The sequence below is a fragment of the Macroventuria anomochaeta genome, assembly GCF_010093625.1.
Source record: "Macroventuria anomochaeta strain CBS 525.71 unplaced genomic scaffold BU25scaffold_49, whole genome shotgun sequence".
In the NCBI taxonomy this organism is placed as follows: domain Eukaryota; kingdom Fungi; phylum Ascomycota; class Dothideomycetes; order Pleosporales; family Didymellaceae; genus Macroventuria; species Macroventuria anomochaeta.
In genome coordinates, this window is record NW_022985410.1 from 106,965 (window position 1) to 129,796 (window position 22,832).

A 22,832-nucleotide genomic window follows, 5' to 3' on the forward strand; every position below is an offset into this window, starting at 1 on the left:
CCGGTCGTCTGGCCTCGTACCCGTTATCGCGGTCTGCGAGGACAAGGGCGTTGGACATGTCAAAGTCCGGCTGCCGGCGCGTCATAACGAGTGCCTGGCTAGGCACGGCTTCCGCAGCGCCAAACGTGACGTCCGCTGCACTCCTAATGCGGTCGCGTTCAGCGCGGTCGCGGCGGTACTTTTCTTCTCTTGCTTGCGCTTCCTGGAGCCCGCGGCTGCCGTTGAGTTGGGCGCGGACACGGGGCGCCTTTTGCTTGACTGTGCCCTTTGGCTCGGGTTCGGGCGCCCAGTTGTCGATGGGGAGGTGGTCGGAGGCGTCGACGACACGGCCGCTAAACGTGACGATCTGGCCTTTGTCGTTGTACTCCATGCTGCTGCCTGGGCGCTCTGGCTCTTCGCTGGCAGGCTTTGCAAGCGAGGGGTTGAGTACGTTGAAGTCGTCGGGGCCGAAGGGTACGCCTGACAGTCGACGCTGGCCAAAGTCCTCTTCTGGTGGCGGTGGCCGTGGCGAGACGGACTTGCGTGTAGGCATGCTTCGTGCGGACATTCTTGATGCACGCTCGTCTACGGGATTGGGCGAGTGCCTGGGGCTTGGGTTGGGGCTGTGAGCACGAGACCTCGGGTTAGGGCTGTGCGCACGAGGCTTGTAGATGGGCACATAGTCGTTGACGGGAGACCTCCGGCGCGGCTCCTCGGGAGGATCGTGGTCGTAGTATGAATCCTGGGGAGGCTGAGACTGGTAGTGGACCAGCTCATGAGGCTGAACGGGCGCGGTATACTCGGGCGGAGCTCGGTACTCGGCTGGTTCAGAGTACTGTCGGAGACGTGGTGGTGTCTGGTAGGCGGGAGGTGCCTGGTAGGAATCTCTCTCACGGCGAGATGCATCGAAGCCAGCAACCAGAGCAGCAGGGAGTGGAGTCTCCTGCCGCAACGGCGAAGGTGCCATCGTGTCACGAGATACTGGTCGGCTGTTGGACTGGACAGTAGGGCGAGGATGCGTGTAGCGTCGCTCTGTCGGCTGGCGGTACTCGTAGTCAGGAGCTGCGTATGGCTGGCGCTGCAGATCGTAGCCGGGCTCGGGCGACTGCTCCTGATGGCGTGTGAAGTGGAGGGGCGGCGGGGAGTCGTTGGCGTAGTGGTTGGTCGAGCTGTATGAGTGCTCAGGGGGGAGTGTAGCTGCATTCTTCCTGTGCGCTGGTGGCGGCGGCGGCAGGTCCAGGTCTTCGTCTTCTACGGTGGGCTGCATTGCGCTCTGCCTTCGGCGCGAGTGCGTGTCATCGTACGGGGGCGAGGCCTCCATGTAGCTGCTTGGTCGGTACGGCTCGACGGGCGAGGCTTGGTCCTGGTTTTGGTTCCGCAAGTTGCTTCTGCTCGAGCGCAGGGGTGCGACGTGGTAAGATGGATCATCGTAAGGATCGTGAGCATAGGGAGGGGAATGTGCGCTCGCGTAGCGCTGTTCTGGCTCGTGGCTGTGCTGTGTGGGAACGACTGGGGCGGAGTGTGAATGGACAGCATCGACCGGCGGTGGCTGGGCGTGTGCTCTGGGGGAACGGAAGTCGTCTTGCGACATGGTCCTGCCATGTCCTTCTGTCACGTGGCGGGGCAGGGCATCGACTGGCTTCACCTCGTATGGCTTCGGCGCTGCGTACGACATGTCGAAGCTATCGCCGGGCTGTGCCAGGTTCGGGTTCGGGTTCAGGTTCGGGTTCGAGGTGCGCGGGTTTGGTGCGGTGTAAGGCTCCTGCGGCGGTTGCTGGCGCACAGGTGTGCTGTGGCTCGATGCTGGTGCAGCGCTGACGGGCGAAGCGTCGGGCACCGGCCGCCGACTGGGCTGGAGCGGTGCGGGCTCTTGGGCATGTCGTGGAGAGCCGAGTTCGCGCGGACCAGCACGTACGCCTTGCAGTCCCCGGTGCTCTGGTGTGCTCATGGGCGAGGGTGATGCAGCGGTTGGGTCTGATGGGAGCGGTCTCCTCTTGATAGGCGTGCTCTCTCGTGCTCCCCGAGCGCCTCGGGGCCCTCCTACTGCTGGGCTCTGTGCCTCGGTTTGCGGGGACTCCCTCTTCTTCTCGGCCGCTGGCTTCTCAGCCTTTGGCCGCGTGTCGTAGTACGTGAACTCGATGCGGATCTCTCCGGCATACTTGCCCTTGCAGTCGAGGGTGTGCCATCCATCCGACTGTCCTCCGCCGGGGTTGATGACGCTGTTGAGGCTGATGAAGGTGTCGCCGATCAGCTCGGTTTTCCTGTCGTCGTTGAACACAGAGACCTTGATGCGGTGGTAGTCGGGCGAGTCGTGGACTGTGAAGCGGAGTTCTTGGTCCCTGCGTGTGCATCAGCATCGTTTCTGTTGGGCAGAGTCGCGGTACGCACCACTTCGGCGTCTGCCCGCCGCGCTTGTCGGTCTGTGTCTTCTTGGCCTCTTTGCCGAGCCGTGCAGCGCAGTAGGGGTCCTGCTTGCCCATTGTGCGCTTGTTGGGCAGGTTGCGGGCGCGGTCGATGATGGCGACCAGCGTGCCGATCACTGGCCCGTCGACCGTCATGTCTGAGAAGATGCCCGCTGTGTGGGCGCCGCCAAAGGCTGCCATGTTGAGTTTGGCAGCCATGGTTGGATGGAGACGGGGCTCGAGCCTGGAGGCGGGAGGCGGGAGGCGGGAGGCGGGAGGCCGGAGTCGAGCTAGGAAAGAGCGGAGGGAGCTGCGAGCGCGAGGGTCGGAGTGGAGCGAGGAGTGGTGGAGCGGCGCAGGTGGTCGTGTCGGCGGTTGTGTCGGCGGTTGTGTCGGCGGTCGTGTCGGCGGTCGATGGTGTGCATGCGCTGGGCAATTGCAGTAGTGTAGTGTTTGGTGGCAGTGATGAATGGCAGCGATGAATGGCAGCGATGAAGGGCAGTAGTGTTGGTGGCAGTGATGAAGCGAAGCGGTGTGTTCTCAAAGGGTGCAAAAGAGCGACTGGCAGCTGGGCCGAAATTGGGCGTGGATCCTCAGAACTCTGCTGCAGCTCGAGCTCGAGGGCGCGTTGGCTGTTTACTACATAGTATGTCTTGCGTAGTTGCGGTGGCTGGTGCATCCCGCTAAGCTTCCCACCCAACCTCGCCGCAAGCCCCGCGCATCAACGGGTCCGTGATCTCCATTTCGATCCCTTTCGCTCACGTACCTGGCAGAATGCACCAGTCCCGGTTTCTAATCCGAACGCGCCTCCCTGCAAACGCCTGATCGAGACATGTCGCGTTGCTGTGACGGCCCTATCGAATTGCCCGGGGCTGGCGCTCATCCGCGCCTCATCCCGGCACTGACAGCTCGGGTGCTCCAGCCAGGGCTGCTGCATCTCCGCTTTGGGACGCGTATCCCAGGAGCCTTGACGCGTGCGTGTCTTCCGTATCGCAGTCCGTCCATTGTGGACATGCGGTTCGCTTTCGAGCTGCGGACCTGCATGAGGCTTACACCAGGCGCTTTCTGCTAGTGCAACCAATGAACTAAAAACGCCTCACGTTATCTCCGTTGTCTCCGTTGATCCCCGTTGTCTCGTTACTCTCATCAACTGTCTTGCTTGCATTATCAAGTAGAACCATCTGTTTGGCTGTTGATGCTTGACTCGTTCCACAATTATGACATCGGCGCTCATGGATCCTTTGGGGTTCCGTTCGGTTGCTATGCCGGGATCCGTTGATCTGCTGCAGGCCCATCGTACGATGAAACCCGTTGTCTAAGATCACACCAAGACCCTCGCGAATCCTTCGCCCTCAAAACACAGATGGCTGGGCGACGCGACCAGGGCCTTCCTGGTGCTTCGCGTGTTTTCTTATTACTTATTGGGTTGGGGATACGTTTACTGAAGTTGGGCTCTAGCGTACATCCTTGCGTGTATGTGTTTCCCCCATTTTGCGCCCAGGCAATGTCCTGGCGATTGCTTGTCGTTCGTACAGTGCGAACTTCTCCGGCGTGCACAGTCACATCCTGTGGATCCAAGAGACGTCATAAGGGTCTCTGGTGATCTGTCTTTGAGCAGAATCTGGTGTTCATAATGTCTGAGATCCGCAGATAATTTTCGAGTACCAGCAACACCGGGGCAACCACCACGACATCTAGGACCGAAGAGATGAAAATCATATCGACTGACGTCACCGATTTATTTGAAAATGGAAGTTTCAGACATCAAAAAAAATTGCTGGGTTAGGGTAGGTTTGCGATATGAAATGTTCCAAGGTTGGTGTCGCCATCTAGGGCTGTGCTGTCATGGATCCTTAGGTGGCTGAGAAGAGGTGTATTGCTTTCGAATCGCCGCTAGTATAGACTACTGCGTTCTACACTCAAAGACAGAATCACGCAAGCTCTCGTTTCCAGGCAACAGCTTGTAAACCCTGTAGATGTCACCCAGGAGGACTCCAAGACCGAACTGAACGAGCTCCTCGAGTCACTTCACAACGCCTGTTCGCAGAACTACGCCATCATGCGGTACAGGATCCCAGAGGTCATCACACTGCCGGACATCAAGTTCATGTACTTTCAACCGCACCGCGCCAGCGTCCCACTCGTTCCGGACGATATCCAGTCCCTTTTACACTTTGGCGCCTACAATGACATTGCTCACGCATCATGCGTCACACGTAAGTCCCAGCCTATCGATGTAGCGAGGGCGATCTGGTTCTACGGTGTGGACGACGGTCACAACTCCATGCGCTACGATGTGCAAATGCGCTACAACACCGTCATCATGGCGTTCATCGCGGCTTCGGGCTTCGATGCACAGTATTGTAGACTGGCAGCCAGGAATTTATCGAGTAAACCATGGATGTAGCCATCAGACCGGCTTACGACAGTCGACGAGCCATTGAATAGGCTTGGATGGGGGCCCTCGTTCATCGGCACGACCCCACAGAAGATGAATTCGAGTCCCGTAGGCAGTTCATCATGCTCTGGCACAGCAGTTCCTTCGATTTGTACTGGTTTGGCAGACGCGACCGCATCAAGATGGGATCTAGGATCGAGTGGCTCATAAGAAGCAAGGGGGAGGGGGGGTGAACTCCTGAGCCAACTGCGCACACCGATCGATCCCTCGCTGCCGCACCCTAGGACTGTGAGGGATAAGCACCGTCCGCCACCTAACGAGAACAGCTTCTTTGTCACCAAGTATCAGATCTTCAACGAGAGTTTCAAGGTCGACAAGTCGAGGCAGCAGCAGCAAGGTCAGCCACAGGATGCAGACATTGGAGGCGGTATGGCGACGCTTTGCCACTTGCTGGAGACTAGATTGACTTTATGTATCCATCAACAATCATCAATGTTGGTATTTGCAAGTTGCTCGGTGCGGCTGAAAGGCTCCAGGCAAGAACAATGTATTCGTGTCGAGTACTCAGATCTTCGGTGTCGGCCAAGCATGATGCAAGCCACAATGAAGACCCTGGATGGTCGAAGGTTCAAGATTGAGTGCACGGATGTGTGAGACAACATAGTAGAGCAAGAGTCACCCAGAGACGAGATCCACGAGTTTGGAGGCAGTCACGGTCCCCGAGGCGAATGAAATGCAGATTCTATGATCGACGTAGCTCCAGCAGTTTTCTTATCGCGCTCTTGGTCCCCAGTCAAAGGATCCATGCAGGCGCATTGAGCCAAGACCGTCCGACGCCGTCCGCCCACTGGTGCTCAACCTCGAATAAGTAGCATCCTTATCAGCTCTGAGCTCCGTTCAGCCTAGGATGGTTGAGGTCTTCTCCCGTTGCTGCTTTTCCTATCAGCACCAGACCCACGCCCGTCCAAGGACACAGCCCTTAATCTGATCCCACCTTCTATCGCTGCCTCTGCCTTGAAACACCGTCCAAGCCGGCTCCTCTCTACTTGACACCCATGATCGGCAGCAGTTCTTTCATAAATCGTCTGCAAAATGGGTTGTGCGAAAACCCGCGGCGTCAACACGACTGCAACGGCGGCCAGTAGCAGCACTATCATGAGAATGGTAATGCTTACCTTTGTCCTGCCCGCGGTGTGGCGGATCATCAGCGATAGTGTGGTTCCGCCACTGTTCCCGTTTCGCACTCGCAGATACCGGTATAGCTCTACCGGGTCCGCCTCTTTCTGCGGCTGGCCGGCATCTCGAAGGAGACCTTGCCGTCCTCCACGGTTTTCCTGTACTAGTTTGTCTTATCGGTGTTCTGTGCTGCACCAAGTGTAGTTATTGCGATGCGCAGTGATAGCAGCCGCGTGATATAAGTGTCGTTTGTCTCTCCTTCCCTTCTCTTTTCCGCCGAGAAAGTCGTCACTTCGAAGATGCCTTGGTTCACATCCCCAATCATGACTGACCTACTGGTGCCGTCGTCGAAGCGCTAATGTTTCCTTGTCTACATTCAACAACGTCAGATCTGCTGAAGCTTCCTCTTTATCTCGGGGCCCCTTGATCCATGCTCTGGCGTTGCGATAGGCTAGTATAGTGTCGTTGCTTTGGTGCGCCTTCTGGGTGGTCACTTCTTCACATGGTTGATGACCGCCGCTGTTTCTGATGTTCTCGAGGTATAGCGATTTGCCCTCGGAGATCCTTGATATTCTCCATCTTTCTATCAGACCGAAACCTATGTAATCTATCAAGTACCACCTCTTTGGTGTGGCTGTCGCATTGTAGGATCGTATCTGGTTGTTGTCCAGACCCATTCAATCTATACGAGTCGCGTTACTGCCGTCAGCAAGGTTCAGCACATTCGTAGCATCCACATAGACCCAGTAATCTTCCGACTGTTTTGTCTCTTGCTCAGCGCACGTAGCGTTCTGTACATCGAATCGTCGGAGCACCACCTCACACGGCGTTCTATCGTCAACCTCGAAAGCTCTCATGGTATTAGCACCGCTCACTCTGACCCCTTTGACAGATGGTTTGCCAGCGGCGACGGTCATTACGGGGTTGTAGGCTCTGTTCAGAGCTGCTGGTATTTGCGTTGCTACCATGAGTATTAAGGCTATCGCGGCCAGTACGCTTTTTCTGCCATGTCACATAGGGGCCAGAGATATCTTGAGCTTCTCCCTCACTGACGCCTTGCTTACAAGCGTACACTCTAGGCCCCGGCGGCTAGCTGCCCAATCGAATATGATCGCCAAAGCTGCGGTGGAGAACGGTTGAAGTATTGCTAGATACGTGCTCCAATCTTCACTGAGAGTTTGTCTGCCATTGCTGTTGGTGGTTTGAGAGGGCGTGGTAAACCGAGCAAGGCATAGTTGCGTAATAAACCCGTTATATTCAACAGGAGCTTTGAGAGCTTCGAGTTTTTAAAGGAACAGGAGAGAGCTCAGGTTTAAGAGAACCCGTACCTTGAATATGTAAATAGACTGCGCGCTTGCACCTGCAGCCTCGTTGGGGAAGGAGAATCCTATGAGGCTTAGTGCTTGTCCTGTAAATATTTCAGGCACACCCAACAGGCTGGGATGTGTGGCAAGCGAGCCAGTCAGGTGAGGCATACATAGTGGCAGGTTGAAGTCGATATGTGATTCCGATTACGCTCTCAAGTGCGCGCATGTGGTTATCAGCTGTGAGGTCGGCGGAAAACGGAAGGATTGACAGCTAAGCAATACCTTTCGAATGAGAGTGTATGTGGCGAATAATGAAGTAGAAAAGCATTGCCTTCGCGGTTTGATTCATGATTATCACAGCAAAGTTCCAGGGGCTAAGAATGTCGACGGGTCGGATTTTGATGTTTGCCTTCCGGACGTTGTCGATATGAGCCTTTCGACTGGCCACGTGTTTCTATGTCGTTGTTTCCCACCACACATCACCTTCTCCTCCTCAAAGGTGTCTGTTGCTCAGCAGGCTGATCTGGATCCCATCCCACTAGACAATTGACCGTCTCTGCTCCAAGGCCTGGATCGTTGATCCGCGAACCGGATGGGTTACGGAACCGACCCATCAGCTTTATGTACGCATCCAGTGCATCCACCATTGTCTTGCCCAGGCCCAGAGCCTTGTCAGCTCGTGTGTGCGCATAGAAAGTCAGCAAGTCAAGCGCATCGTCACGCTGACCGTTTTCCACCAAAAGTTTTGCGCTTTGCTCGATCCAAGCTAAGTCGCTGAACGAAGCATTCTCGAATCCATGCAGCATGTTCTGTACAATTGGCAGAAAGGCCTCGGGATCAGAGCAGGTGTAGTACAAGGCCTGTTTGTAGATGCGTCCTGCAAAGTACGTGGCTTCTTGGTACTGGAAGTCCGGGTCCAGAAACGTCGATGCTGCGTCTGCGGTCAAGTAACGATGCTGCCCATACTCCGGAGGTACGCTCTTCACCCCGAGCCACCATGGGTTGAACGGCGCCGTTACAGATCCCGTAGGTGCAACCCATATTTGGATCAGGTCTGGGTCCATGTCTGTGTGCAGAGAAACGACTTGGCCGTAGCCTGCTTCGTCGTCGGCGATTCGGTAGTCGCGCACGCGCTCGATAAGATCTTTCTCGGAGACGGGAGCCATGGCGAGCGTGGCATTTTCTAGGGCTGCTTGAGACATGTATTTGTATCCGCCTTCTCTTGCAGTGTAGTTGCCGCTCGCTGTGCCGTACGCTTTCCAGATGTTGAAGGGCTCCGTGCCATTGGGGTTCCACCAGCCCTGCTCGACCGCGAAAGAGACGATATTCGGCGAGCCCATGTAATCTGTGCTGTTTGCGAAGTCGACTGGAAATTCCTCAATGTAGCCAGGGTACAGAACGCGAACAACGTCTGGACCAAGACGTTCAGCAGCCCAGAGCTTCTGGCCTCCTGACATCTCCCACACCACCCAGCCCTCATTTGCATCGGCGATGAGATGGCTGTTGCCGCCATAGTCTGCATAGCCATACTCAGCGATCAGCTGTCCGATAATTTCCACGCCCTCACGTGCAGTACTTGCTCGCTCCATCACAACTCGCGCTAGATCGGAGTACTGCAAGCCTGTCTGAGGGTTGGGCGTAATAGCAATCAGCTCGTCCCTGTTCTGTGCCCATACGTCTCTTACAGCAATACTCTTCTCATTCACGCCGCCATTAGTAAGTGGCGCAGGGAAGCCCTCGTAATCGGAGTACTCCATAGATAGGTAGCGGAATGTGTGGGCGGCTTGTGAGATGTTCAGCCGTCGACCAGGCATGGAAGCATCTTCTGTAACGCCGACTTCGACGGTTGCGTTGGGAAGATAATCTTTCGCAGGAAAGATCTCAAGCCAATGTGAGGACACTTCCTCGCCTGTACCGCCGACCATCACACTGCCATCCTCAGTCAATGCCTTGCCAACATAGAAAGCATAGCTGGCAGTGGTAACATCGACTAAGAGAGCTAACGATGTCAGAGTTTGGGACAACATCGTGTTGAAAACCGTGAGGATCCTTGACGATGAGGAAAGAGAAGGTTTGAGGGAATTGACGAAGACTGCCTTGAATTCTGTCACTCCACAACTTATCGTCTGCCGAGAGTGGGGTTGCGGCGGTCAACGAGAGCCGCTTGCTTCATGCAGCTACGCCAAATCTCTGATGCGGCATATTGCGGGGAGTACGAAGAAGCTCGTTTGTATTGATTGAACGCTTGAGGGGGCTGTGCGTGACCCCAACAAGGACAAATCCTCACCAAAACAATGAAGCATCAACACAGTCATTTGATTTTAGCTTAATGAAGCTATTAGAAATTAGGCAAAGTGTATACAGGTCTATTTTCTGGTGTTGCAATTATTCGTGAAAGTTGTTTTGCCTCCATGTTTGATGATCCTCCGCACCTGCTCTGGAATAGCATCCACCCATTGGTTGATGACCTCAATAGGGATATGCACCCTTTCCTCTACCCACTGCCTCTCACACTGCGCCTTGCTGCACCTGGGAGTGAAGTACTTAGTCACATGCCACCTTATACAAGGCCAGGCATGCTCTGATGCCTTGACCTCGGGCGAATGACCTGGGTTGTAACGCAGTACCCATTCATAGCGCTCCTCCCCTTGCTCGCGCGTCAACCGAGGCCTCCATCCAGACCTCCTGCGCGCATAACCAGCCCCATACATCACGTTTTCAAATGTCATGATGCTCATGGCAGGTATAACGTCATCAAAGTCGCCATGCGCCATAGCCTGCTAGCTCTCCTTTTCGCAGTTAGTGCGCGTGGAGGTGACGATTGAGATGATGCAGTCCCTCTGCTCCTGCGTCAACAATAAACTCTGACAGCGTCCTTGGTCATTCTCGTATAGAATTTCGTCCCACAAGAAGACACCTAACCCCTCTGCCTCTTTCTCTACGCGCTGCGCAAACATTGTGAGTTTCCCTTTGCTGAAGCCCATAGCCTCAGCAAGTTTGTGTTGGCTGTCATAGTCACCCCGGATGCTCATGAGCGCGCCGATCGTGAACGCGTGCTCCACAGCTGTCAGCTCAGTCCTGCCGATTCGTGGCTGCTTAACAACCTTGTTCTGCTTGTATTTGAAAGATTTGCGATGAGAAATAGGCATATGTATTATGTGTGGCTGCTGCTATACTGTAGAGAAGTGTGGGTGTTGGCATATATTGGTGGGGTGCGCACGCGCACGGGCCGAAAGTGTTCAATCAACAAAAACGAGCTTCTTCGTACAGCCGAGTGAAGGCTGTTGTCGTTGAACGCCCATCTGTGATCAAGATGTTGCCTGGTTTCCTCGATGAATAATTGCTTTATTGGTGTCCTGTCTAGTCACCAACCAGAGGGACGCGCTTCTGTCCGGCAGGCGTGGTATTTGTTGAGAGGGCTCGTCTTCAACCACCCTGAATCGTTCAGAGGCATTGTGGCATGACTCAATCGTCTGGTCTATGATGGGAGTGCGAGGACCCGGAAAGCAACTTGATAAACAAGAGAGGGAGAGGCGGGGTATTTCGGAGAAGGTGGGTTCCTGCCAGAGCACCGCACGTGGCAAGTGGGACAATTCTGATGAGCCGCAGTTGCAGCTCTGACTTTTCCCTCAACCCACAACATTGCATTGATGGATTCGAATGCGTCACAAGCAGCACTTGCGACACGTCCATGACTCTCAGTTGCCGTCGTTGCCATTGCACCTTCCAAACGTGGTTGCGCGCTTTGAGAATAACGTACTGATTGATGTGCTTCGGCTGACAACAAAGGTTGGTCTTCAGGCACCAGTAATCGAGACCTTTAGCGAGAAGCTCAAGCACCGCGACAGTCAAAGTAAGCACTAGGGCAGTATAAGTAAGGGACAGTATAATATTATTAAGGTTAGCAGTAAGAGCAGCCATCAAGCTTTTCCTACCTTCGTACCTTCTGTCATCCAAATGACCGTCATGGCTTCAAACCAATCTGCAAGCACTACGTTGCGCCAGCGGGTGCGAGAATTGCTTCCTACCGTCTATCTTGGACGCTACGAGACGGGTCCAAAGAACAGTCTGACAGACGTTGCTGGTGTGTTGGTCTCAACACAGTCCATCCACGAGTCCCCGAAATACCCAGATGCACCTGTAGGCTCCATCAACACCGGTGTCACTACTATCCTGCCTCGCAAAGACTGGTTCAACAAGGGTTGCTTTGCTGGCATCTTTCGGTTCAATGGCTCTGGAGAGTTGACCGGCTCGCACTGGATCGAAGAGTCCGGACTTCTGCATTCACCTATTGTCATCACCGGCAGTTTTGGTGTCGGGAATGCGTACAATGGCATCTATGAGCACGGGATAAGGGAGCATCGCGACCAGGTTGGGAAGGTGGGCTGGTTTTTACTGCCAGTGGTCGCAGAGACGTTCGATGGCTTCCTACATGATGTGTCCAAGTTTGCGGTTACATCTCAGCACGTTGTCAAAGGCATCGACGAGGCGAGTAGTGAGCCTGTGCAGGAAGGTAACATTGGTGGCGGCACGGGAATGATCTGCCATTGGTTCAAGGGCGGGACAGGATCCAGCAGTCGCCTGGTGCCAGCAGATCAAGGACAGACTTACACCATCGGCGCTCTCGTTCAGGCCAACTACGGCCAGATGAGAGATTTCAAGATCGCTGGCGCCCCAATCGGCCGCTTAATCTATGAAGAGCAGCAGCGCCTAGTTGAGGAGAACCCAAATGACCCAGAATTGTTGGCGCAGGCATCCATGCTCTTCAAGATCAAGGAAGAGAAGGACAAGCAGGATGGTAGCATCATCATCATTCTTGCAACAGACGCGCCACTGCACCCAACACAGCTTCGACGCCTTGCAAAGCGTGCGACCGTCGGTCTCGCCCGAGTAGGAGGCTGGGCATCGAACTCATCTGGCGACATCTTCCTGGCTTTCTCGACTGCGAACCAAGTGACAGTCCAAGAGCACACGGCGACGACGCAGAAAGTGGATCCGTGGAAACCGAAGGCACACAGCGTGGACGTTATCGATGACCAGACGATCAATGCGCTATTCGAGGCGAGTGCAGATGCCGTGGAGGAAGCAATATTGAACGCGGTATTCAAGGCCGAGAGTATGGAGGGTAATGGAAACAGGATTGATGCGTTGAACTTGGACAAGGTGAAAGAGCTAATGGGGAAGTACCTGTGACTATTCGTCTAAAACGTAGCCGTCAGCAAGATCTATCAACATTCCACTCCACTTAATAGTCGCTCGATAGCCGATCCTGGCATGGACTGCGCGACCATGATCTACCACAGCTACCCTAGCTCATCCGTGGTTCATTTGGTGTCTGTCAGGTTTGATCGGCGTCTGCGGTAAAAAGCGGGTACTGTATCATGTAACCTTAGACTCAGAAGTCGGTACGATCCGAGGAGATCGTTGACTGCTGCACACCCATCGACTACAAGAAAAAGCTCCGATTGATCACGGACAAGTTGTCCGCCCCATAGATCTGCAAACATGTACTTGTCAAGACACCACTTTCGCTCGTACCTTATGTCTTTAAATATCCGGCGTGGAAATCTAAACAACCATCGTAACAAATCTGGAAGTCGACATGTAATCTCGGGGTACGCGTCAATCCAGAGGCAATCCAGATGTTCTCGATACGTCTCGATGAAGCGGTGAGTACATCATCATCTGGTCGTGTACTTCATGCCATAGACATTCCTCGGAGCAGGTGGTGCGATACGGATGTTGTGCGCCTTGTGCCGGCGACGCCCCAAGCTAGACTAATAGATATGAGTAAGTAGTAGTCAAGCGTAGATTGTCAAACATGCGGGTGAGGCTGAGCACCACACCGCGATCAAAAAGAGGGCTCGGAACCACCGCCCTGCCCGCGGGGTGGAGTGTCAGTGAATTGCGGTGCGACAGCCTTGAGAACGAGTCTCGTGCCAGAGAGAGGAGTGTGCTCGTGCATCTAGACCATGGGCGAACGTGGCTGTGAAAAAGGCGAGGGTCCAGACTCCTCTGCCTGGATCAAGTAAGCGTATGGCTTTCTTAAAATGCGACTTTGTCGAACCGAGCTACCACATCGAAAACGTGATCAAGCGATGCGCACAAGGAAATGTAAATAAAACCTGTAGGAAAGGGCGACGCTCAGCGTTGCCAAACGCCGAACAGAGTGGATCGCAAAAATCCGAGGGTTCAAGAAGGACGTGCGGATGGCATTTCCAGTGACATGGCACAATGCGATATCCCGGCTGTTGCAGTCTAGTGCGTGGAATACGGGACAACATCGGGACCCGGAACTAATACAACGAATTGGAAGTCTGCAAAGCAAAACACACCAGTCCAGACCGTTGTTCAAATGTACGCGATCCTCGCCACGTATTCAATCTGGCGTCGCTTGTTGTTCCATCAGACTGGATGACCTGCAGTTGAACGTTTTGTAATTCTCTCACGTCCCGCTTAATAAACCCTGGACTTGCGGCTGAGCGCTGTCAGGGAGGGGAGCAATAATCGCGAGCCACAGGTGGAATCTTGAAATGATTATGAATCGACAAGACTACTTGATGGTGTTTGAATATATAACCCAGAGCTAGCGGACAGGATGTCCTGTCCAACGGGAAGTCTCCAGGTAAGAACCGTACCTGATCGTTATTTGGAGGATTGGGCCGAGACTGGTCTCTAGAGCGCACCACTGCTTCCTCTGACAGCTGCCTTGTGCTTGCGAAGTCTGGAGCCAACCACCCCGGCGCACCTGCCCACAAAAATGCCCCTGGTAGTGGGAGGCTGATGAGTGCGAAAAAATGAATCGCAGACTCACAGCATGGCAAAGCCGAAAATGCGTGCGCAATTGGTGTCGCAGCATGGAAAAGATTTGAGGTCTCCGCACCGGCACTCGGCATTTTGCTAACGTGCGTCAGGCTAGCGCGACAGTGGTCTGATTCGCGATGTCCAATGCACCCCGGAAGCCACAAAGATCGAGAGAGGCTGCGCGGGCTTGGATGGAGTCTCGACTGCACATCATGCACCCTCCCTCAGCTTCTTCCGCCGGCAGGGACCCTGGGCCGGAACATACCAGGCCTGAGAAACAGCTCGCAGTTCTCAAATATGCAGATCTACCCTCTGCACACACAACAGACGACACCCACGTCATTTTGCAATAATGGCGATCCCTTCCCCTTCCACTCCGACTATGCCTGAGTTGAGCGAGGTTCTCGAGCGCATTGGCCTCTCGACATATCACCAGATATTGTCCGACAACGGCTTTCACAATTGGGAAACCGTAGTCGACATCACTGAAGAAGACCTTACTACATTGAACTTCAAGCTTGGCCACCGTCGAACTTTGCAGCGAGAGATTGCTACCTGGCGTGGAGTACCACAGACACTATCCTTGGACCTAGATGCTACTTCGCCTGAACCAACATCTCTCTCAATATCTGCCTTGGAGACATTAGCACGACAACAATCCACACCGCCGCCACGAGAGAAGAGGAGATATAGACGCCATCCACGAGCAGACTCCAACGCGCCAAAGAAACCTAAGACAGCTTGTACGCCATACATCCGATCAGTGCCCCATACGAATCTGACAGAATATAGATGTAAATTTTGCTGATCAGCTACGAACTGACCCTCAAGTCAGCCAACTCTCTTTTGTACACATTGCCAGAGAGGTTGGCCGAAGATGGCAGGAGCTTCCACCAGAGCAGAAGCGGGTGTGGGAGAGCAATGCTGCACGAGCCATGCAGGAGTACGAATCTCAGATGGACGAGTACAAGAAGACTGATGACTGGCGCAAGTACCAAGTGTACTTGAACGACTTCAAAGCACAGCAGTCACAGCCAACTAACGGAAAGCGAAATGCCGTCGGCCGCACCATGAGCCACAGCACCAGGGAACATTCACGGGCAAGCCCTGAATCACCAGAGAGTCCTGGATCCTCAATACCCTCGTCTGTTTCGTCATCTGGGACTGATGCCGAAGTGTGCCACAACGCTCTGACTCTGGCGTTCAGCGAACTTATATCGCTAAGAGGAGAAATCCTTACTCAAGCTATACAACCTTACGACGAGAATCATCTGCCATCTGAAGAGCTGGCGAGACGATCTATGTATGCCTTCATTCGAGGAACAGGATCACTGGTGTTCACGTGGAGCTATGAGCAGGCAAATGAGATCCTCGATCGCATATACAGACCCAAAGGCAAGATTGATGCCATAGATCTGGCAGAGTGCTTTACCATCGCTGCTATGGGCGCTCACTACGATATGGAATGCTTTCCAGACCGCATAAGAAGAGTTTTGTATGCGTCCGGAACCCTTCATTTCCATGAGAAGACTGCGAGGACCGACTACCTGCGCACGATGCGTTTGCTGCTGTCCATGTCCTTCTACGCTCTACTTGAAAAGCACATGAGCGCAAGGTATCTGATCGGTATGTACTATGTCACACTTGCTCCACCAACACGCTAAGCAAATTGCAGCTGCCGGCCTGCTAATCGCACGTTGGAAGTGCCCACCCCTACATCGTTCAGCTGCAGGCGCTATAGACGAGAACTGGCGCAAGGTCTATCGAAGTTTGATCTTCATGGACAGTTGGCTTTCGTACACACTTGGCTACAGCTCAGAAGCCACTCCTCAAGACGTTTCAGTACGCATGAGCCCCAACAACGACCATAGTGTGTCTGACCAGAAACAGGTTGCTTGCACTCCTGATCGCCTGGCTTCAGACACGATTGACGAGCTCATCCACACGCAGACTAGCAAGATTGGGTTGATTGCAGCCGAGATTGCAAAGACCTTGGCTGCGCCCGAGCTTGCTACTCGCGAGAACGTGGACATGCTCACACAAAAGCTGGAGATCTGGCGCACTGAAGTGCCGCTGACCCTTCAACTTCCAACGCTTACCTCGGAGGCGCCCTCGGATCTATCGCTGTACCAAAGGCGAGCAATACTCATGGTACACGTAAGCTTTCAAACTCATACCCAGTGGGTGTCTATGAGCTGACAGTGCTGCTAGATCATGTACTTAGGTGCCGTCATTCTTATCTACCGCCAATTGCTGGTAGCGACTGCAGAGGGCCAGCTTACAGATGGCGCTTCGAACAGTCTGACATTCTCTGGCCATGATGCACGGCGATTCAGGAATGAATGTGCCATAGCAGGTCAGACAATAGCACGCATCCTGCGTTTGATAGCTTTCGATGGCACGTTGACCAGGCGTTGCTGGCTGATCATGTAAGTCTTTGATTGCCGGGCTTTAGATGATGCAACGGACTCATCTGACATTTACAGCTACTGGGCGTTCACTGCGGCCATTGTCCTCCTCCACAGCGTTTCGACCAAGCTCCTCGATGGTCAGGCTGACGGTGTTGAGACGGACCTTGGCTTTGCCAAAGAATGCATGGACATGCTCGAGCCTTGTCGCAGCGTCGAGCCCATCGCAGCCAAATACCTGGACACTCTATGGCCACTGTACGACGCCCTCCGCGATGTACATCAACGCATGATCGGTCGTGCGAAGACCAGCATCTTCTCCCTTCTGCAAGCTGACCCCAACCGAATGAGCCCTCCACTTGCTGTCTCGAAACATGAGATGGGCCCGATCTCTGAGAAGCTTTCTATTTTGCTCACGGATCCTTTCGGTCGCAAACAAAACTTTACAGCTGACGGGAGTATGAGGCGTTTACTAAATTCCGATGGTTCTTGTTCCGTTTTCTGGTGGAAATGAAGCAACTGCAGCGCTTTTTGTCATTTACTCAGCCACAATTGCAGCTGATTCATAGTTTCATATATAGAGATACCCAATGATACAATGATAGCGCTTTCTGCGACCACAGCAGCAGATGATTTTGCTTTGCAGTGGAGTCTTGCAACACCCTTTTCGCCATCTGTTGACTCGGCAGTGAGACCCGTGTCACCAGCAGAGTCTCCGCGGTGTTGCTATCCATAGCAAATTCTTATCGACCGGACCAAAGTCCGACGCACGCCATACAACTTGTCGATTGTTAGTGTTGCGGTTAGTCGGTACCTGACTAGTGAAGAGGTTCAGCGGCGGCGTTCTAGACATAACTGAGCTTCTGAGTCTATCGATGAACACACGAGGTATATGAGCACCTGACTCTGCAACGTGAAGGACGAAAACACAGCAGTTATGTGAGGTCGCAGCATCAAAGGTACCTGAGAAAATGGTTCCGTCACTATGGATGGAGAGCCGCAGGAAAAAGCCACCACTTTGCGTTGCAGATCACGGGCGCTCCCGTAGCGCACTCCCAGAACGCTATTTTTGCTCGAGCTAGACCTGGCGTCGAGATATGGTGCAGAACCTTGGTTTCGATAAAGGCTACCAGCTGTTGACATGTATACCAATATGTACTGTTCGATTCGCTAGGTCTCAGGCCAGTTGGAACAGTGTCGAGAGCACGTTGCAAGATCCCTTGATGCGATCTCAGCCTCACTAGCTGCAGTCGATAGACCGAGAGAGGTGATGTACGGGTGAGCAGGTGCAAATTCGATACCTCAGGACCAGGAACTGAACAGGAAATGGCATCATACAATCATAGCCCGAGCGCCACCCTTAATTGCGATGAACTTAATCTTCAACAAGCCGCGCAAGCTACAACTATCGTTATAGAAACGCGTTTCAGCTTCCAAGCAAACATGTCACTCTGGCCAGCAACATCCCAAACAAACACCATGTTCTGAAGATCGTCGAGCCCGCGTGTCGTCGATCCAGGGGGTGTTGCGTGGTATACCATGATTGTGCTTTCTATCTGGAGAAACAGCGCCCCACAGAGCGCCTATCGCAGTTTCTTCCCACAATCATACCTTCCGCAACCACCAACACGTCATCAACATAGATAGTAGTTGGCGTGACCGTTCAACTGTAGAAGAGCTCACCGTCGCGCCGTAAAGCACGTTTCTGATAGCGTGGAACGCTTGATGCGCGCTGTGGCGCATTTGCCGTGTGGTCGGAGAGTTTGGTGTGGTGCGGTGTAGCTCGATTGGGAAAGGGGAAGGGTCTCGATTCAGAACGCCCTCTCGCGGGTCAAGGAAAGTGTGCAGCGATGTGGGTCGGGCCTCAACCCGCCCTGTGGAAAGCAGCGTCATTTCGTTGAAATAAGGAAAGGGTTCCCTCCAACCGCTTGCCCGTTGACGTCTGTTGTTTCCTTACTTCCTCTCGTTATCGTTCACCTTGGAGTACGCGTGGTGCTTGGAAGAGCAACGAGGGCCAGATAGGAATACCGGAGCTTATCGATGCGCACGCAGGGATACCAGCCAATCACAGATCACCATGTTGGACCAGGAGAGTGAGGAACTTAGCCCGTTCGTGATCCCACAGGAGGATGTCGAAGTACTCAATGCCTCTGAGGGCTTTTGCATATTGAGGAACTACCTCGCAAGGGATATCAGGTACGTTCCCCCTTGTTCAAATCTCGCCGGGCTGAACCAGAACCCTTACTAACCCCTCATCAGCTTCTGTGCACAGCACGATGAATGCGATACACAGACCAAAGAAACATGGATTCTGCACCGCGACCTGCTGCATGCGCTGGTGATGCCGGTGCTTGAGCTGTTCAACCGAGCTTCGGCACTTGCTGAGGCTGCGTTGTGTACCCACAAAAGCGAAGATCTTGAGTTAGCGTTTGCTGGGGAGGCACGTGGAGCATTCCTATGTCTGCAATGCTTTGTCGATGAGGAGGAGGACTGGTGCAGGACACGGGGGTGTCCGGGTACGTTCATAAACTGTTACCGCAACGTGCCTACGATACTAACAAGTCACAGCTTGTATCACATCTACAACCCTCAGCACAGAATCCCACCTGCGCCTCACAATCGCCGCATCCCTCCTCTCCACATCATCTGTCGCTACACTAGCCACATCGCCGTCAACTTCCGAAGAGCCATCGACATCTCGCGCCCTTCCTCCACTACCACACATCCTCCCCGCCCTCCGCGATGCCCTTTCCTCAGACCCCTTCTGGGGCCCTGACCACTGGCCATATCTTCTCTCACGGGCCACCCAACTATCCACCGGCATCCAAGCCCTGATCGCTGAATGCGTAAATCTCGAGTCTCTCGTCTCATCACCTGTCGCTGACCGCACCGCCTTCATCGGAGGGAAGCGCAGTTTCACGACACCTGGACTGCAGTACATGACCGCCCAGGGCGAGAAGAAGGGCGTCAAGCTCAGGAAGAGCAAGCTTGCCAAGAGGCAGCTGAGGTTGGAGAGGGAGGAGATTGAGCTCATGAGGAGGGTGGCGATGCAGTGCTGGGCTAAGGCAAAGCTGCCCAAGGGTGTTAGGAGCGAGATGCTGGGACAGAGTGGGGAGGATAGCCGGAGAAGGAGGAGTCTAACTTGTCCATAGATATTAGGTACGGGTAAGGGGTTTGGAGTCCATATGGGTATGGCGTTTTGGGTTTGGGCTGCATGAGATACCACAGCATTGCTTGCTTTGGAGAGACACTTGGGATTCGATTTTGTCTAAGTGGACAGTTCTTCACATTCTTTTTAATGTCACTGCATTGGAAGATTTGAGATCTTGGAATTCAGTTGAAGTACTTATCATTCCCCGCCCTGTGCAATAATTCAAAATCTTATAGCTTAGCACCAACCACACTCCCACCATCCAACGCAATCGTGGCGCCATTGACGTATGACCCAGCTCTCGAGCTCAGCCATATACATGTGCCTGCAACGTCCTCTGGGCTTCCAATCCGCCCCAAGGGAATACCACTTTCGATGACATCCTTGAACTTCTCCAACGTCGCCTTCATCATCTTACTCTGGAACGGCCCACAGGCAATGGTGTTGCTCGTAATACCCCTCTTACCAAGGTGACTTGCTAGCACGCGGCTCATGTGGTGTAGACCCGCTTTCGAGGCGGAGTAGGCGAAGGTCTCAAGGGCCGGGACACGAAGGCCGTCGACGGAACCGATGTTGATCACTCTCGAAGGCGAGGTAGAAGTCTGTGCGGTTTCGAGAAGGGGTGTAACGGCTTGGGTGAGCTGGAAGATACGCTTTAGGTTGAGAGTGAGGACGCGGTCCCACGCTGCTGAAGGGTAGGTGTCGTAGGACTCGCCCCAGTTGCTGCCGCTGTTGTTTACGAGGACGTCGAGTTCTGTCGTTGTGTCAGCTATGACTTTTTGTTCTAGTACTGTGGCACCACGTACTTCCTGCCCTCTTCTTCAGCTCATCGGCAATCTTTGTGATATCCTCCTCCTTGTACAAGTCGGCAGCAATGAAATCAGCTTTCCCTTTGCCGAGCGCATTGAGCTCTTTGCACGCTTGCTCGCAAGCCTTTGCGTCGCGAGAGGAAACGTATACGTTCGCGCCGTTCTGCACGAAGCCCTCGCTGATCATGCGACCGATGCCTTTGGCACCGCCGGTGACGAGCACGATCTTGCCCTACAAGTTGTTAGTGAACCTAGAGTTGAGAGTAGATGCACAGTGGGTGCTTGCCTTGACATCGAAGAGGTTTGAATTGTCCATTTTGTCGAGTTGTATGATTGTGGGAAATAGAGTAGTGGAAAGATAGGAGTCACAGTCAAGAAGCTGTTCGATTCACTGCGATCGCGGTCGTCATCCGAAGTCTAGAAAGCTGGGGATGAGCCGAGGCACGTCTTTTTGAGGTTAGCGTGTTTTCCTGATCGACCACCCTGTTGGGTCAGGTATATCGTCGTCTCCTAGCTAGATAGCAATACAGTGCAGTATTCCATCGACCCGATAGTCCTACGTTATCGTTTACCGTAGCTATCAGTATTCTACAGCGGTTCATACTGCTGCATTTTTCCATGCTTCTAGCCAATGCTTTCTGCGAACACACACAGTTAGCTCGCTCTCAACAAGCGTTCGACAAGGCATTGAAAGCCAACGCGCATCGTCCGTAAAATCTCCTCTAAGCCCAGTTGATCCTCGTGGGCAACCTTGTTGACCTTGACAGTAAGCCACGACCATGTACTAAGAGAGGGCCGCCATGTGCCAAATGCGTTGCAGGGGAGGACGATTCTGGTTGATTTGACTGAGTCTCACTGGGTTGAGCCTTGTCAATAAGTTCTTGTTCAAGCGACTGTTGAATGTCGAGCTCGTTGATTAGAGGGATATCTGGGTATAGAATGTTGCCTTGGTTGGTTGAAGTTGTAAACTCATCCTCATTGTCAGATTGTTGAGGTGTTTTGTCCTGTGGGACCATAACTGCTTCATCATCGCCTAGAGCTGATGGGGATGGGGTGAGGAGCTGATTGTTGGCTGGGCCAGAGCCTTGAACCTTTTGTAGAGGCATTTGTACACCCCCTACGTGAGTAGCATCTTGAGCTGACTCAGGTGTACTGTGGGCTTGTTGGAGGAGTTAGAGTTCTTCAATTGCGTAGTCCTCAGCATGTTTAGAATGCTCGGCGAGGTCACCCTCTACATCTGCAATGTAATCCATGGCTAGCCCAGAAGCTCCCTCTCCTTCCCCGATGTAGACCAGGACCCTGTCAGCAGTGTTGTGTATTCGTTTCATGAGCTGAACCTGCGTGTATGGTAGAAATTTTGATCGCAGGTGTGGAGAAGTGTTGTTGTCGATCAACGTCACCCGATCTGCGAAAGAACGAAGCCATTCACCCATCTTGTCGAGTAATCCCCGATGTTGGCCATAAATGTTTCAAACAATTAGGGTGCCGAAACATATGAAACCAGACACAGAACAGCAGGAAGGTCGGAAGAAGACCAGCTCCGCGCTCAGCCCCGCGCATCACGCTAGGCAGCAACGGTGAACTGTATACCTGCAGTACCTGTCTCATTCAAACACTTTTTGAACAGGCTATCTGTATTTCAGAGGTCGCGGTTGAGAAAGAAGGACTGAAGTACTCTTTTACAAGCTACAAGCACCTAACCCACCTCTCTCTCCTCGTCCTTCCCTCATACACCCTCTCCATATCTTTCCACTCAACATCATTGACCTCGCCCCAAGCTCCAATACATTGATACCGCCTTTCCTTTTCCCCCTTATCTTCCTTCCTCCGCCGGACCCATGCTTTCTCTCCACCTCTCAATCGGATATACTCCCCCTCCCTCCCCCTTGCCTTCTTCTCCATCTTCCGACGCATGGATTGGTATTCCGCATGTTGTCGAGTGTAGCTCCTCTGCCACCCTGATTCCGACTTCGATCCGCTAGAATCATATATGTTGTACGCTTCGCCCTCCATATTCCCGATATCGATATGTACTGCGCCAGCACTGCTCCCGCGACTTGCCTGAGTCATATCTTCGTCGAGGGAGATGTGCGCTACGTCCGCAGCGAAGCTCACGCTTTTCCTCCTTCCCGCTCTCAGTCCAGCAAGTGCGAACCAGTCTGGGCGACTCGAGCTCCTACCCCTAGAGCCAGTGCGCCTCTCCGAGCTGCTCCGAGATTGCCTTCTACCACGTGAAGTGCGCGTGCGGCGTCCGACATGTGAAGTCCTCATGTGCGCGTACACCTGTAACGAACTTGGCACCCTCTCCTCTAACACGACCTCCACCGCTGAGGCTCGATCTGTTTCGGGCGATGGAGTCCATGGTCGATGTGGACGTGTCCATGATACATATGGACGG

The 22,832-nt window shown here is 53.6% G+C and overlaps 10 protein-coding genes across 10 annotated transcripts; 4 read left to right on the forward strand and 6 right to left on the reverse strand.

Annotated features, from left to right (window-relative positions):
- Nucleotides 1-332: 332 nt before the first annotated feature.
- BU25DRAFT_426071 (uncharacterized protein) lies at nt 333-3,318 on the reverse strand (the record flags this gene model as incomplete). The annotated part of the gene is made up of 4 exons (XM_033708393.1): nt 333-398; nt 431-2,318; nt 2,368-2,809; nt 3,144-3,318. The coding sequence occupies 4 exons, from the start codon at nt 3,316-3,318 to the stop codon at nt 333-335; spliced, it is 2,571 nt and encodes an 856-aa protein (XP_033556160.1).
- A 1,122-nt stretch (nt 3,319-4,440) lies between these two features.
- On the forward strand, nt 4,441-5,371 carry BU25DRAFT_463254 (uncharacterized protein; the record flags this gene model as incomplete). Its single annotated transcript, XM_033710590.1, has 3 exons — nt 4,441-4,739; nt 4,998-5,206; nt 5,316-5,371. 3 exons carry the CDS (start codon nt 4,441-4,443, stop codon nt 5,369-5,371), a joined length of 564 nt encoding a protein of 187 aa, XP_033556161.1.
- Nucleotides 5,372-5,610: 239 nt separating this feature from the next.
- On the reverse strand, nt 5,611-6,245 carry BU25DRAFT_415649 (uncharacterized protein). The gene has a single exon (XM_033707580.1). It carries the CDS (start codon nt 5,934-5,936, stop codon nt 5,682-5,684), a length of 255 nt encoding a protein of 84 aa, XP_033556162.1. The 5' UTR covers nt 5,937-6,245; the 3' UTR covers nt 5,611-5,681.
- A 1,387-nt stretch (nt 6,246-7,632) lies between these two features.
- BU25DRAFT_415652 (uncharacterized protein) lies at nt 7,633-9,562 on the reverse strand. The gene has a single exon (XM_033707581.1). It carries the CDS (start codon nt 9,287-9,289, stop codon nt 7,742-7,744), a length of 1,548 nt encoding a protein of 515 aa, XP_033556163.1. The 5' UTR covers nt 9,290-9,562; the 3' UTR covers nt 7,633-7,741.
- Nucleotides 9,563-10,042: 480 nt separating this feature from the next.
- Nucleotides 10,043-10,411, reverse strand: BU25DRAFT_426074 (uncharacterized protein; the record flags this gene model as incomplete). The annotated part of the gene is made up of 1 exon (XM_033708394.1): nt 10,043-10,411. One exon carries the CDS (start codon nt 10,409-10,411, stop codon nt 10,043-10,045), a length of 369 nt encoding a protein of 122 aa, XP_033556164.1.
- A 665-nt stretch (nt 10,412-11,076) lies between these two features.
- Nucleotides 11,077-12,521, forward strand: BU25DRAFT_219549 (DmpA/ArgJ-like protein). The gene is made up of 2 exons (XM_033701307.1): nt 11,077-11,115; nt 11,163-12,521. The coding sequence occupies exon 2, from the start codon at nt 11,220-11,222 to the stop codon at nt 12,453-12,455; it is 1,236 nt and encodes a 411-aa protein (XP_033556165.1). The 5' UTR covers nt 11,077-11,115; nt 11,163-11,219; the 3' UTR covers nt 12,456-12,521.
- A 1,684-nt stretch (nt 12,522-14,205) lies between these two features.
- On the forward strand, nt 14,206-16,998 carry BU25DRAFT_219453 (uncharacterized protein). Its single transcript, XM_033701305.1, has 5 exons — nt 14,206-14,809; nt 14,859-15,692; nt 15,742-16,223; nt 16,278-16,495; nt 16,553-16,998. Exons 1-5 carry the CDS (start codon nt 14,419-14,421, stop codon nt 16,986-16,988), a joined length of 2,361 nt encoding a protein of 786 aa, XP_033556166.1. The 5' UTR covers nt 14,206-14,418; the 3' UTR covers nt 16,989-16,998.
- A 1,415-nt stretch (nt 16,999-18,413) lies between these two features.
- Nucleotides 18,414-19,817, forward strand: BU25DRAFT_495394 (uncharacterized protein). The gene is made up of 3 exons (XM_033711852.1): nt 18,414-18,670; nt 18,734-18,990; nt 19,043-19,817. Exons 1-3 carry the CDS (start codon nt 18,552-18,554, stop codon nt 19,624-19,626), a joined length of 960 nt encoding a protein of 319 aa, XP_033556167.1. The 5' UTR covers nt 18,414-18,551; the 3' UTR covers nt 19,627-19,817.
- A 12-nt stretch (nt 19,818-19,829) lies between these two features.
- Nucleotides 19,830-20,803, reverse strand: BU25DRAFT_443487 (NAD(P)-binding protein). Its single transcript, XM_033709362.1, has 3 exons — nt 20,721-20,803; nt 20,432-20,666; nt 19,830-20,379 (listed from the first exon to the last, which is right to left on the reverse strand). The coding sequence occupies exons 1-3, from the start codon at nt 20,748-20,750 to the stop codon at nt 19,856-19,858; spliced, it is 789 nt and encodes a 262-aa protein (XP_033556168.1). The 5' UTR covers nt 20,751-20,803; the 3' UTR covers nt 19,830-19,855.
- Nucleotides 20,804-22,067: 1,264 nt separating this feature from the next.
- On the reverse strand, nt 22,068-22,497 carry BU25DRAFT_415660 (uncharacterized protein). The gene has a single exon (XM_033707582.1). The coding sequence runs from the start codon at nt 22,445-22,447 to the stop codon at nt 22,121-22,123; it is 327 nt and encodes a 108-aa protein (XP_033556169.1). The 5' UTR covers nt 22,448-22,497; the 3' UTR covers nt 22,068-22,120.
- Between the last annotated feature and the right edge of the window lie 335 nt (nt 22,498-22,832).

Coding starts and splice junctions, on each gene's coding strand:
- BU25DRAFT_495394 (XM_033711852.1), top strand. CDS start 18,552: ATGTTGGACCAGGAGAGTGAGGAACTTAGCCCGTTCGTGATCCCACAG. Junction 18,671..18,733: donor TACCTCGCAAGGGATATCAG/GTACGTTCCCCC, acceptor ACCCCTCATCAG/CTTCTGTGCACAGCACGATG. Junction 18,991..19,042: donor CAGGACACGGGGGTGTCCGG/GTACGTTCATAA, acceptor AACAAGTCACAG/CTTGTATCACATCTACAACC.
- BU25DRAFT_415649 (XM_033707580.1), bottom strand. CDS start 5,936: ATGATAGTGCTGCTACTGGCCGCCGTTGCAGTCGTGTTGACGCCGCGG.
- BU25DRAFT_219453 (XM_033701305.1), top strand. CDS start 14,419: ATGGCGATCCCTTCCCCTTCCACTCCGACTATGCCTGAGTTGAGCGAG. Junction 14,810..14,858: donor AAAGAAACCTAAGACAGCTT/GTACGCCATACA, acceptor GACAGAATATAG/ATGTAAATTTTGCTGATCAG. Junction 16,496..16,552: donor AGGCGTTGCTGGCTGATCAT/GTAAGTCTTTGA, acceptor TGACATTTACAG/CTACTGGGCGTTCACTGCGG.
- BU25DRAFT_219549 (XM_033701307.1), top strand. CDS start 11,220: ATGACCGTCATGGCTTCAAACCAATCTGCAAGCACTACGTTGCGCCAG.
- BU25DRAFT_443487 (XM_033709362.1), bottom strand. CDS start 20,750: ATGGACAATTCAAACCTCTTCGATGTCAAG. Junction 20,667..20,720: donor CAAACCTCTTCGATGTCAAG/GCAAGCACCCAC, acceptor AACAACTTGTAG/GGCAAGATCGTGCTCGTCAC. Junction 20,380..20,431: donor GCTGAAGAAGAGGGCAGGAA/GTACGTGGTGCC, acceptor ACACAACGACAG/AACTCGACGTCCTCGTAAAC.
- BU25DRAFT_415652 (XM_033707581.1), bottom strand. CDS start 9,289: ATGTTGTCCCAAACTCTGACATCGTTAGCTCTCTTAGTCGATGTTACC.
- BU25DRAFT_415660 (XM_033707582.1), bottom strand. CDS start 22,447: ATGGAGGGCGAAGCGTACAACATATATGATTCTAGCGGATCGAAGTCG.